The sequence below is a fragment of the Cavia porcellus genome, unplaced genomic scaffold (assembly GCF_034190915.1).
Source record: "Cavia porcellus strain 051 isolate PalLab524CR breed Dunkin Hartley unplaced genomic scaffold, mCavPor4.1 scaffold_28, whole genome shotgun sequence".
Taxonomy (NCBI): Eukaryota; Metazoa; Chordata; class Mammalia; order Rodentia; family Caviidae; genus Cavia; species Cavia porcellus.
The window spans coordinates 47,588,054-47,601,892 of record NW_026947511.1 but is presented as its reverse complement, the minus strand read 5'-3'; the positions used below and the strand labels follow the sequence as shown (position 1 = coordinate 47,601,892).

Genomic DNA, 13,839 nt, shown 5'->3' with positions numbered 1-13,839 from the left:
TCAGACAGTCAAAATCTCTCACTTAGAGATTCAATCACTTCAGCCTTCAAACTACTTCAAATCAAATCATAATCCAAGAAAAATTTCTCCCAATATCCTCCCTTCACCAAACCATCTTGTATTTAGTGGGTAACTCAGGTCTAAATTAAAATTCTCACATCCTTAAACCCTCATGAAGTGAGAACTTATGGCAATCATATCCATAAGCCACCTGAAACCTCACCTTTATAAAATATTGGTCACATATGACCCAGCCCAAGATTTTTAGCAAAGAGAACTCAGACTCGGTTGGTTCTGAAATACTGAAGAATTTATTTATTTTTCAGTATTCTCAGGAAGACAGCAGTGAAGAGTTTTTCAGACAAAACCCAAGGACATGAACCCCAGTGCACGAGTGATCTCTACACCAGTATAAACACTGATCCACTGCCTTCTATTTGTTGGGAATCTTACTAAGGATTAAAAGCTTTAAAGTCACAAATGAAGACTCAAAAAGTCTTCAAACGAGATCAGGTAAGTTCAGCATAGCACGGCCATAGACTTGAAGGGTCTTCATGTAAGTTGCTCATTGAAATAGAGCATACAGGAGTTGAGAATTAAGCCAAGACTAGAGTTTGTAGGACATCTGGAATTCAAATTCTCTGAAATCTTCTTTTTGGAATTTTGTCACTTGCAACAACACACAGTTACAACTGTCACCCTTGGGTTCAGGTCTCCTAGCTCAGACACAACTCTCCTATCTGCTTTATATCTAGTTTCCATATTCCTCTGCCATTCTTAAGACCAGGGAGAAGGTGACTTTCCCTGCACGTGCCCTGGTCCTTCACATGAGCCACAGTCAGTAGTCAAGGAGCATCCTGACATCAAACTCCACACTCAACCCCAGGCTGACTTGAGAGATTCCCCACATGCTTTAAGTCTCCAAAACACCCTCAGAAAGACAGAGCCACACTGTTGAGGCCAGGGAAGCTCAAGTATGAAATGATGGCTGTGAAGGCAGAATCACTGCTCACACTGTGTCAATCTGCTCTGGGAAAGAGACTCAAAACCAATGCATATTTCCTCACTGTGCCTCTGTGGAACATCTGAACACACAATAATCCTTCCTTCTGTAAATTATCTCCTTGGCTTATGTGACAACATTCACCTCATTCTGTTGCCTCTGTTATTTCTTTTTTTTCTTTGATTACTTTTCTTTTGGTAGTGTGTGAACCATGTGTACCTGCCTTAAGTCACCCTGCAAGGCCTTCTGGGGCACAACACATTCCAGGAATGCAGGTCCCTATGAGGATGCGAACATTTGCTTACACTGCACAGAATCAAAATAATGCATATTCTCCAGGTGGAAAACAGACAGGTGGGTGTACAAAGCAAAAGGCTATGGAACAGCAGAAAGGAGCAGACTGTATGCACACAAAAAGATCTATAATAAAATCTATATAAAAGCATACATTTTGAATAATACTACGTGTTCTACAGGGTACACACAAATAAAGATAAATTCATCAAACCTTTTCAAATGTTTACTGTAGAGAGGATGAGCTTAGATATGCATGTGAAGACTGAAGATAGAATAAACAAAACAAGAGAGAGTACTTGGAGCTGCTCATCATGACAGAATCATCCACTAAGTGGTGTGATTGAATCAGCCCTTTGCACCTGGGGTCCAGCTTGAGTAATAATGATGATGATAAATAAGATGTCATCATCCCAGGAAGATCACTGTCTAATGGGAAAAGAACTATAGAAACATAAAACTACAAATATGCAGTGTGAGTTTTGCCACTCAATGACCCAAAGAGGGATAGCAAATGGTACTAGGTGCCTATCACACCATGTTGTGATTGAGTGTAGACACTGATCTGACTCATGTGGAGTTCAGACTTTGCATTTTACTGATAAAATAAGTAGCATAGGACAATGATAAAGCCAACAGCTTTGGTGTAAACTTCCTGGATTGAATTCCAGCTTCACAACTTTCTAGTGTGTGACCTTGATCTAGTTGCTAAATGCCACAGGGTATATAAGAAGATATAAGTATCTCGCCTGTTAAGACGGTAGCAGTACCTACCTCACATAGATTATTTGTGAGTATAAAATGAGGTAATGTAAATGCAAAGAATAGTACCTAAGTGTTGGGAGCCGCAGCCCCGAGCCCGGTCGCCTCACTTGGCGGACGTGAGGCCTGTAGTAAAGAGTAAAGCCTGAGGTAGATTACCCCTCCCATCGAGCACGTTAGTTTCCTGCTTACCGCGTAAGCAACCCGCTCAACAATATAGTCTGCCTGGCAACTGATGATGTTAGCCAATCAGCTTGCCTTGCTTACTTTAACATGATTGGACACTGTATCCGTATATATACTGGTGCCACCCCTGGGGGGGAAGAAGAAGCCCGGAAGTAGAAGCCCAGAAGGAGCCGCGGGGAGCGGACCAAAGGAGGCTTCGGCTGGGAGCGATCCCAGGGCAGGCTGTACGGAGAAGGAAAATAAAAGAAAAGGTTGTCCACTGCCAGACTTTGTCGTGTGTCCTTCCTGCCGGCCAGAAGCGACATCGACATTTGGCGGTCCGCACGGGGACTGATCACCCCCGAGACGTGACAGCGGACAACGCTCCAGTACAGAGCTGCGAGACAGGTGAGTTGGGGATAAGCCTGGGCTCTGGGTGGCGCGCACCTACAGGGCTTTTAGACTCCCCTCAGGCTCACGCGTAAGTGGCGGATTCCTTGGGCCTCACGCGGTGAGTAACATATTAAAAAATGGGAAACATGCTAGGTAGCAACACTAAGAGCGAGGGTGGTTGTGGAGAAAGCTCTCAAGAGCTTACAAAAGTACGCAGGGTATTTGAGCAGGCCCAGTCAGGGAGCTCCCGAGAGGGGCCTGTCAAGGGGAACAAAGATGCTAAGGAGAAGGACGGGGCTCTAGCCTCGGAGTCGTCTGACTCCGAGGACGAGGGAAAGTTGAATGGCAAGGAGGCCAAAGAGACCAGCTGTCAGGAGCCCAAGTCGCTCGATAAGGAGTCGCAGGGTTCTTTCCCAGCGTTGCGCCGTGAATTGCACTCCGCTCAACTTGGTCTGCGGAGGAGTAGAGAGCTCCTGAGCGCTCCCCGGCGCGAGAGGGAGGCGAAGCCTTCCGCCCCACCTTGGGGGCTGTTCCCGGAGGCGATCCCTCGCCGCGAGGCGGCCGCCCGGGAGCTCCCTTCCCCTTCGCCAGAACAGGAAGTGATGCACGGGCCCCCATTTTCCGCCCAATCATGGCCGCCGTCTTATGCTCCGCCGCCGGCGGGTCGGTATTTTTACAGGCGGCTTTGGCAGGGGGGACGTTTGTCTCATGAGGTACATCCACCACCTGGGATAGATAGTGGCCCCTACGGGATATTTCCTGTACAAGTAGCTATGGGCCAGGGACGTAATGCATGGGAGCCTTTTGAGATAAAGCAGATTAGAGAACTTAAAAATGCAGTTACAACCTTTGGGCCGACTGCGCCTTACACCATTGCCATGCTGGAGAACCTGTCTTCTGGGCCCCTCACCCCCGCGGACTGGATTCAGCTGGCAAAGGCGTGTCTGCCCTCGGGTAGTTACCTGGATTGGCGAGCCTGGTACGCAGAGTTCTCTGCAGAGCAGGCTGAGAGAAAGGCCAATCGGGGAAACCGGGGGTGGAACAAGGAAATGCTTATGGGAGAAGGTCGGCACGCTGATGATCAGACTCAGTTCCCAGGCGCTGTCTATGAACAAATCAATGCCATAGGGCTCCGCGCCTGGAAGCAGGTAAGTGGTGCCGGAACAGCCTCCTTGTGTCTTTCAAAAATAATTCAGGGTACCACAGAGCCATTTGTTGACTTTGTGGCCCGAATGCAAGATGCTGCCGATAAGATATTTTCTGATCCGGGAGTGGCTCGACCGCTGGTAAGGCAGCTGATTTTTGAGCAATATACAAAGGAGTGCAAGACAGCGATAGCTCCTCATAAGAACAAGGACCTCAACGCCTGGATTAGGATATGCAGAGAGATAGGGGGGCCACTCTCCAACTCGGGAGTGGCTGCTCTCCTGGCCGCGGCTGTACAGCAGAGGGGACCTCGCGGGTTAGAAGGGGAATGTAAGGCTAAAGGGTGTTTTGCCTGCGGGGAGCCAGGACACATTAAACGTCATTGCCCAAACAATGCAGATGCTAGGCCTCGCCCTAGGAATGAAGAACCATATGTTTGTGGGCGATGCAAGAGGGGATCACACAAAGCTGAGGAGTGTAGGTCGGTCTTTGATGCTCAGGGCAACCGTATTTGTGGACGAGATGCTAGAGGGCCAAAAAACGGCCAGAGGGGGCCCCCTTCACAGGCGGGCCCCCGCCCCAGAGACAGGACAGCTCAGGATGGCAGCCTTCAACAAGGGCCACCCCTGGGTCAGCAGGTGTGGACCTCAGTGTCGCCTCCAGACTTATATTGGTGCCTGATATGGGTGTTCAAGTGGTTGAAACCACCTTTAAGGGACCGTTACCCGAAAATTCCGTGGGTCTGGTGATCGGGAGATCCTCCACGGCCCTTCGGGGTCTCATAGTAGTCCCGGGGGTCATAGACTCAGACTACACAGGACACATTAAAATTATGGTTCAATCTCTTGTGGGTACTATGGTAATCAATAAAGGAGACAAGATAGCACAGCTCTTGCTGCTCCCCAGTCTCCACAAGAGATTTCCCTCAAAGCAGAAAATTAGAGAAAGTCAAGGTTTCGGTTCCTCAGGGGAAGTCTTCGAGGGACTCCATATAATACTTGATAAAAGGCCCATGCTCTCACTTAAGGTCAATGGCAAGAATATAACAGGGCTCCTAGACACAGGAGCTGACCATTCCATTATCTCTAGAAAGGATTGGCCCTCCAACTGGCCCACCAACACTGCAGATAACACGCTGCAGGGCCTGGGGATGGTGTCAGCTCCTCAGGTTAGTGCTTCAACCCTGCTCTGGTGCGATGAGGAGGGTCATCAGGGCCATTTCCAACCATTTGTGTTGCAGTTGCCAGTGTCTCTATGGGGAAGGGACATCCTCACTCAGATGGATGTCACGCTTACGTCAAACTGCTCCCCCCAGGCTAAGGATATACTCAGGAACCAGGGATATACCCCCAGCAAAGGCTTGGGCAATGCCCTACAGGGTCGGACATCCCCAATACCAGTAGAGAACAAAAAAGATAGACAAGGGCTGGGTTTTTCTTAGGGGCCGCTGAAGAAGCTCTCCTACCCACTTCGATCAAAATCACCTGGAGGTCAAATGATCCGGTTTGGGTACCTCAGTGGCCCCTGCCTAAGGAGAAGCTATTAGCCTTGTCAGAAATAGTCAGTACACAACTTAGATTAGGACACATTAAGCCGTCAACTCAGGTGGTAGAACTGCAGATCGTTAAAATGATTCTTGAACGGTTCTCAGAAGCCATTAATATTGTCTCCGATTCTAGGTATGTGGTCAATGCTATGCAAGTGCTTGAGACTGCCGGTTTAATTAGATCCACTTCCACAGTGGCTGGGCTGTTCCTGTCTATCCAGACATTGCTTCAGAACAGACACCATAAGGTCTTCACCACCCACATAAGAGCACATACATCTCTTCCAGGGCCTATGGCACAGGGGAATGCGGCTGCTGATACTGCCACTCGCCCGTTATGGATTTTTACCTTACTAACACCAATCGAGCGAGCCCGTGCCTTCCATGATAAGTTTCATGTCAATGCCAGGACACTAGCAAACCATTTCCATGTTTCCAGAGCAGATGCACGAGATATCCTGCGACTATGTGACTCCTGTGCCACATACAAACCTGCCATACCGATGGGAGTAAACCCTCGAGGTTTGATCCCTGGTGATGTTTGGCAGATGGACATCACACATATACAGGAGTTTGGGACTCTTAAATATGTTCATGTTTCCACAGACACCTGTTCTCACGTCATATTCGCAACAGCAGAAACAGGTGAAAAAGTGTCTAATGTGATCAATCATTGCCTGGCGGCTTGGGCCGCATGGGGCAAACCAAAAATATTAAAAACTGATAATGGACCAGCCTATATAGGCAAAGCCTTCAATGAGTTCTGCAAAATGATGGAGGTTCAATTAAAACATGGTATCCCATACAATCCCCAAGGTCAAGGAATCATTGAGAGGGCTCATAGAAGCCTCAAAGAAATTTTACAAAAACAAAAAGGGGGAGTAGGCCAAGGCCTGGCCCCAAAGGCACGATTATCCATGGCACTATTCACACACAATTTTTTAAATTTAAATAATGATAATTGCTCCCCAGCCGTGGAGCACTGCAACCCTTCCCCCAACCATAAAGGGTGGGTGAAGTGGAAAGATGTCCTGACAGGACAATGGATGGGCCCGGATCCAGTGGTCAGCTGGAACCGAGGCGCGGTTTGTGTTTTCCCACAGGAATCGGGACGAGAACCACTGTGGGTACCGGAGAGACTGACACGGGCAACAAAGCCCTCGACTGAAGATCAGACCTGCCCTACCGGAGATCCATCACAGACCAACCAACAAGATGAATAGAAATAGCGGTAGCCCGAAATGGACAAGAAGATCCTCAGGCATATGCATGGCTCGCTCACCTAGCCTACGACCGAGTCTAGGGACGGTGAGCTTCCCACACTCCTCCTCTAAAAAATTATGACATAGCTGGGTAGGAGAGTCAATGACGGGTAAGAGCGTACTCCCCCGGTGCGACTCAACCTAAGCCAGGCCCTACCCCATTCTGCACGTAGGCCGCTGGACTGTTAGATGCTGCCCAGGTCTAAATTTCTCTCCGAGGGGATTTCTTTACGGAGAGAAAATGAGTGCAAGCTTGTGTGCATCCAGGTTCCGTCCAGTTTGTGCCTGGCCCTAGAAAAAGGACGAGGGCCTCAGGGCCTTGGCGGACCATGGGACGGCCGACCAGGGTCTAAGCCAAGGACCTACGGTGGGCCTACACATAGGGCATAAGCCTCTGCACCCAGTCCAGGAAGGGCTACGATGCGCACATTCATAAAAAATAAAAAAGGGGGAGATGTTGGGAGCCGCAGCCCCGAGCCCGGTCGCCTCACTTGGCGAACGTGAGGCCTGTAATAAAGAGTAAAGCCTGAGGTAGATTACCCCTCCCATCGAGCACGTTAGTTTCCTGCTTACCGCGTAAGCAACCCGCTCAACAATATAGTCTGCCTGGCAACTGATGATGTTAGCCAATCAGCTTGCCTTGCTTACTTTAACATGATTGGACACTGTATCCGTATATATACTGGTGCCACCCCTGGGGGGAAGAAGAAGCCCAAAAGTAGAAGCCCAGAAGGAGCCGCGGGGAGCGGACCAAAGGAGGCTTCGGCTGGGAGCGATCCCAGGGCAGGCTGTACGGAGAAGGAAAATAAAAAAAAAGGTTGTCCACTGCCAGACTTTGTCGTGTGTCCTTCCTGCCGGCCAGAAGCGACATCGACACCTAAGCATAGGAAGTACTTAAAAAATTAACATTTTTATGGTTATGCAGCTCTCTGCTGTTAATACAGTAAGAGATCAATGTCTACTTTATCAAATAGAGCTTTTCTTCCTTTCTTTTAATATAACAAATATCAGGTCCCCTCCCCATTCCTTTCCTCTGTGTCCTAAGATCCCCAGCTTCATAATAACTCACAGGGGCCCCTGGGCTCGGGGGTGCCGAGTGGAATGCAGAGCCCTGATGATGAGCACGGTGCCCACAATGATGCCCACCAGGCCCACCACCAGGCCCAGGGCACAGACCACAGTCTCTGTTGTCTCTGTGACCTGGACGGGCTCCTGGGGCTCTGTGGAAAGATGAAGATTTGGGGTCAAGATGTGCATTAGCGATGGGGCTGGCCTGGGTGCCTGTGGAGGGTGAAGGTCACAGATCATCTGATGGCACATTAGGGTAAGGGGAGAGGGAATCTGAGACCCCGGACCCTGGGAACTGAGGTCCCAGAGGGGAAATGAGGCTCCGTACCCCAGTGCTTGAGATACGGCTCATCCAGGCCCCAGTGCTCCACCTTGCAGTCATAGACATCCTCGGTGTTGGGAAGGAAGGTCAGGTAGTGGAGCTTCTGGAAACTGTAGTCTGTGCGAGGCAGGAAGATGCTCTCAGAAGCTCCCTCCGTGACTGGCTGCCCATTCCGCAGCCACGTGACATTGAGCACGGGCGGGAAGAACTTGTCCACATGGCAGATGAGGGTGTTGGGCTCGCCCAGCTCCACAGGCTCCTTGGGAAACACGGTCACCTCGGGAGGATCTAAGAGAGGACAAAACCTGGTGAGCACCATGTTTTGGGATGAATCACAGAGGCTCCCACCTTGGGTTTCATCTGTCTCAGGGAAGCCAGGCTAACTCCACTGATTGACCTCACTCAGGTCACCCCTTCTCCTGAGTAACAATGAAGGCACTCAGCTGCACTGGAGTGAACCCATGGCCATTCAGCAGTTAGCACCTAGGTCTCCCACTCTGTGAGTGGTGGAGTAACCCTCTTGTCCCTTCCCAGCTGGGTAACAGACAGGAAGAATCAAAGGTGGCCATTACCACTGGGGGCCTGGGTGTGGTTGGATCGCCGGATGAGATTGTTCAAGTTGTTCTTCAGTATGGCAATGTCACTCAGCGCGCCCTGAGCATCAAAGGCAAAGGCTTGCCCAAACTCGGGCAGCCGCCAGACTGTCTGCCTCTTGTCCAGATCCACATAGAACTGCTCATCCTCATCGAGCTCAAACATATACTCCCCTGACGGTCTCTGCATCTGCACAAACTGAGCATAAGTTGACACATGGTCCGCTGCATAAAGAAAGTAGAGAAAAATGTGATGAAATTTTAAAAACAGTATGTAAGTAGTGTATGCATGGAATAAAGATTTATTAATATAAAATGCAAAAGGGAAGATATCAAAGGATGCAAACTTGGAAGAAGAAAGAATAACAGCAAAAAGAGACTGTAAAGGAGACCAGAGAAGCTCATAAAATGGGGGAGGAACCAAAGGAGAAGAGGAGCAGCAAACATTCCAGCTGCTACTTGAGCCCTCAAAACATGAATTTTCCAACTCTACAGAGTTGAGGCTGGGAACTTAGCTCAGTGCCATAAGCCTCTGTTTGGGCAGCACCAGGTCATGAGTTCAATCTTCAGTACCAAAAAAAAAAAAAAAAAAAAAAAAAAAAAAAAAAAAAATCTGAGTACCAGTTGTGCAGAGGAATAAGAACAACAGTGACTAGGAACATTTGTTAAGCACATACTGTGTTCTCAGCACCTTCCTAAATACCTTATGTATTTTACTCATTTAATTGTTTCCATAAATTTTTGAAGCAAATACCTGACATATTTTTCAAATGAGGTCATGCAGACTGATTGAGTTACTTGCTTAATGTCACACAGCTGTGTGCAAAAATAGTTTCTCTCTCTCTTTTTTTCTTTCTCTTCAGAAACTCTCAATGCTTCTAGGGCCATAGATGTAAAATTGTTTTTAGAATCTTGAGAGGAGAAAAAGGAATATTATTGTATTCATTACAAAAAAGAAAGAAAAGTAGATTGAGAGAGAAGAAAATTTTCTTCAGAAGTGGAGCATGATGGTAAATACCAATAATCCCATCACTCTGGGAAGCTAAGACAGGAAGATTGAGAACCTAAGCCCAGCCTGAACAATTTAGCCACTGATGAAGATCATGTTTCAAAAATAGATCAAAATGACTGGGGCATGTAAGCAGTTTTCCTCAGTGGACTCTTCCATCATGGTGCAGACCATGCAAGGACTAAAACTTCCAAATATTTGGTTACTGTTGACAGCATTTTCTTTTCAAAACTGGTCACTCTGGCAAACCATGCAGAACCCAAGAAGAGAAACAAGCCAATTTGCTCTTTCTGTGAGTGGCAGAAGCCATACTGGACCTGTGAGGGGTAACAAAAAGCCACTTTGCCCTTCCTGTAAGCCAACTGGTGTGGGGCCTGAGAGTGAAGAACACCATACCCCCACCCTGGAAGCAATCAGCTGATTCAGAAGACAGTCTGAGTTGATAGCAACTGAGGTACTAAAACAACTTAATGCTTTTATTGTTTGATTGACTTTACAGGCCTAAAGTTGGTAGTCTGAGCATCTATTAAGAGGATAACAGTATGCAATATGGCAACTTGGAGGATTTCCTTATGTTTGAAATTTAATATTGTTCTCACTTTTTTGTTCTTGTTCCATTTTACTTATTTCTGTTATATTCAATGTTCTTTCTTGATTGGTTTAATTCTGTTCTATTTGATTTTACTATCTGATGGTATGGGCAGCAATTTTAAAGGTAACGAAAGGCATTATGGTAGCCATTGTTAATTTCCTATTATCCTGTTTTGAAATTCTGTATCACTTTCAATGTTTTGTTTTTAGTGGCTTTATCCTGTTTTATTTTATTAGGTTTTATTCTCTTTAAAATAAAATTTTTAAAAGAAATTTTAGAAATGGCTGGGGTTGTAGCTCAGTGTGTTCAATTCCCAGTATCACAAAAAGAAAATTCTTCAATTTTATTACTCTTTATTATCTTCAGGTTTCTGTTTTGTTTATAAATGTGAACCTGCAGCATGCATAGCTTTCTTCATATTTTTTGTTTTCGGCACATAATATTCAAACACATAGTACATGTAATTTAACATTCATTTTAATCTTTCTTCTTTAATTTTTATTTTAAGTAGAATTGTAAGTATTGCTGAGTTTGGATGGTCTGAGAGACTTAATATTTGTTTCTCAGTTTATAACTTTATAGTAAACAGCAAAGTTAGAATAAAATAAACTATCATCTTTAAATAAAACAATGAATATATGTGAGTTTCTAGGCTTAGAGTGACAGGTAAGTATGAATAAAAGGGGACATCAGGGCTTCCTTGGCCTCACCTCCTAACTCCTGGGTTTCCCTGTGGGTTTGCAGTCCAACTTGTAGGGATCCATCTGTGATTATATACAATGACAGTGCGAATGAGCTCTCATAGCAATTCCTCCTCACTTCCGAGCAATCATATTCAAGAAAAAGGGTAACACAAAGACAGACAAGCTCTCCAGGAAGATTTCTTAGTGAACTAAAAAGCATTTTCAAAGAACTATGGATTCAGAGGTACGTGAAAAATAAGGATAGAGCACATTACAAGAGCATTAAACATTGTTCCAATAAGAAAGCAAGAAGTGAATTGCAGAGAAACATTATTGATGACTCAAGTCAGAGAAACCTGGGAGAGCACACACCAGATTTAATCTCCTACAGCATTACCGATGGTCAAGACAGAGGGTCCTCAGGACACACTGGAGACAGAAGTCAGCTTAGCTATGAGGAAAAGGAAAAATATCCCCAGTGCAGAGTGCAAAGTGAAGGAAAGGGTTTTTGTAATAAGTTCATGTTTTGTGTTTTTAAGGTAACAAACATATTTCTATGTTGTCGGGGAGGGAGCAGAGCAAGAAAGACAGTCCTGAATTAATTAGTAATATACATCATGAACCCAAGTCACCTTCATATCTGCATGAAGATAGGTTCACTGTGAAATTTGTTAGACAACATTATAAATAACCCAAGGACTTTTAGCAGGACATGAGGTACTTCTACTTCTCTGTCATCCCACTTCCTCTTCAGTTCTATTTATGCCTAGACTCCCACTTTAAATTAAATGCTCTGGGAGCCAAGGTGCATCTTTTATGTTATGAATTCTAATCCTTCACATTATTATATATTTTTTTAGATGACACCATCACATACAACTTGATATCTGAAGCCTACAGCAGGGAAAAAAGAGCATTATCATGACTTACAATGCCCTGCTGAACCTGTGGTTATCCAAAGTCTGGAACTCTGGTGGCAGTCACTGCCCCCTGGGTCTCTCATGACCCAGATTACAAGGTTAACAAAACAGGGAAAAACTGCTGTCTTGAGACAAGAAGGTATGAAAACCAGCTGCAAAGATCCTGGGAGAGACTTAGGAACTTGAGAGAGAGGAACAAATATAGGAGGTCTCTTAGAACTCTCTCCCTTAGGTTGTGATACAGGAAACCCTTACCTCCAGGTCACTCAAATGCAGCCACACAAAGCAGACAGATGGGGGTGTAAGGTCCCAACAGGGTTCTGATAGGAAGTCATTGTGTGGAGAAGTCTGGGGATGCAGAGCTTCAGAACCCAATCTGGATTTGCACCTCTGCCTATGGACCTGTGGTACTAATTTGGCTAATGTAATGATCTTCTTGGTGTTAGTGTTTTAATCTCTAAAGTGGAGTGAATAGTATTTTCATTCAATGTTCTTAGAAGACATAAATGTAATCAATTGAAATAGATACCTAGAAAATTGGAATTTCTCTCTAATGGCCATTGTTAAAGGGGACAAAGACAAACGTCACCTGAGGAAACAGAGAAAAATAATTTGGAGGAAAATAATAAATTCCCTAAAGTCTCCTAAGCAATTAGCTGGCTTCCTTCCCTCACCTCTCCCACCTTCTCAGCACTCACCCTTGATGGCCTCAGCTCCTTGGAGACTCAGCAGAAAAGTCAAGGAGAGGGTGCTCAGGATCACAGCTTTGTTCTGGAACATTCTTTCCTTAGGGGAAAGTGAGGGGTTTATAATTGACAACTTAGAGGAAAGAAACAGTGAAGAGGTCCAGAGGCAGGGAGTGAACAGAGAAGAGCTCTGAAACTGAGTCTTCTACAGCCTGACAATAGCCAAAGAGATGGGAAGAAGCAGCATAGTTAGCCCTAACCAATCAGAGAAGCAATAGAGCTGATGTATTCTGTTGCTGGGTAAATGGCAGACTGAAGAGAGTTGGAACAGAGGAGGGTTTTCAGAAATCACCATGAGCCAAGTAACTGCAGTTCATGGTTTGTTTTCAGAGTTTTAGAGAGAGACTTGAGTGGTACAAGCTGATGGTAATTGTTCTATATTGTGCTATTTGTCTTCTTGAATCCTTATACCTAATCCTCATCAAAGCATTCAAATTATCCTTGACATTTTGTTCACTATTTTTCTAAACAATTTAAAATTATTTCATCTAGTTTATTAAAATATTCTGCTGTTTTTCAAGGGATAATAATATTTATACAGATAATATCTATACTAGATAATAATATCTATACTAGATACAGCGCTATCTAATAAAATTAATCCTTCCTTTAGGCCCACCTGTCTGAGATATCTTCCATTTATCTTTTTACCTAGAATTTTTATGATTTTTATTTAGAAATTTTAATTAACTTGAATGAAATTGATCTTCAAATACTTTTCTATTACTGTTTACTTTTGTTAGTATGTCTTAATACATTGCTTATTGTCCAGATTTATTTTTTTCTAGTTAAGTAAACTATCTCAAATAACATTTTTTCTCTTTGTATTGCTAGTCATTTAGTTTCCTTTTCATATAAGAATATCTAATGCAAACTTTATACTCAATGGACAAAAACTGAAAGCCTTCACTCTAAAGTCAGGAATAAGACAAGGATGTCCACTATCACCATTTCTATTCAATATAGTTCTGGAAACACTTAGTCAGGGCAATCAGACAAGAGAGAGAAATAAAAGGAATAAAGATAGGAAAGGAAGAACTTAAATTATCACTATTTGAGGATGGCATGATACTTTACATAGAAGACCACAAAAACTCCATTAAAATACTACTACAGGTAATAAACAAATTCAGCAGAGTAGCTGGATACAAAGTCAACACTCAAAAATCAACAGCATTGCTGCACACAAACAAAACACTCACCAAGAGAGAAATTATGGAAATATTGCCTTTCACAATAGCACCTAAAGAATGAAATACCTAGGAATCAACCTAACAAGAATGTAAAAGACCTATGTGCTGAAAATTATACTACTCTAAAAAAGGAGATTGAAGA

The 13,839-nt window shown here is 44.8% G+C and overlaps 1 protein-coding gene across 1 annotated transcript; it reads right to left on the bottom strand.

Moving 5' to 3' along the window:
- Nucleotides 1-292: 292 nt before the first annotated feature.
- Nucleotides 293-12,599, bottom strand: LOC134473733 (HLA class II histocompatibility antigen, DP alpha 1 chain-like). The gene is made up of 4 exons (XM_063239083.1): nucleotides 12,457-12,599; nucleotides 8,534-8,779; nucleotides 7,968-8,249; nucleotides 293-7,791 (listed from the first exon to the last, which is right to left on the bottom strand). Exons 1-4 carry the CDS (start codon nucleotides 12,536-12,538, stop codon nucleotides 7,637-7,639), a joined length of 765 nt encoding a protein of 254 aa, XP_063095153.1. The 5' UTR covers nucleotides 12,539-12,599; the 3' UTR covers nucleotides 293-7,636.
- Between the last annotated feature and the right edge of the window lie 1,240 nt (nucleotides 12,600-13,839).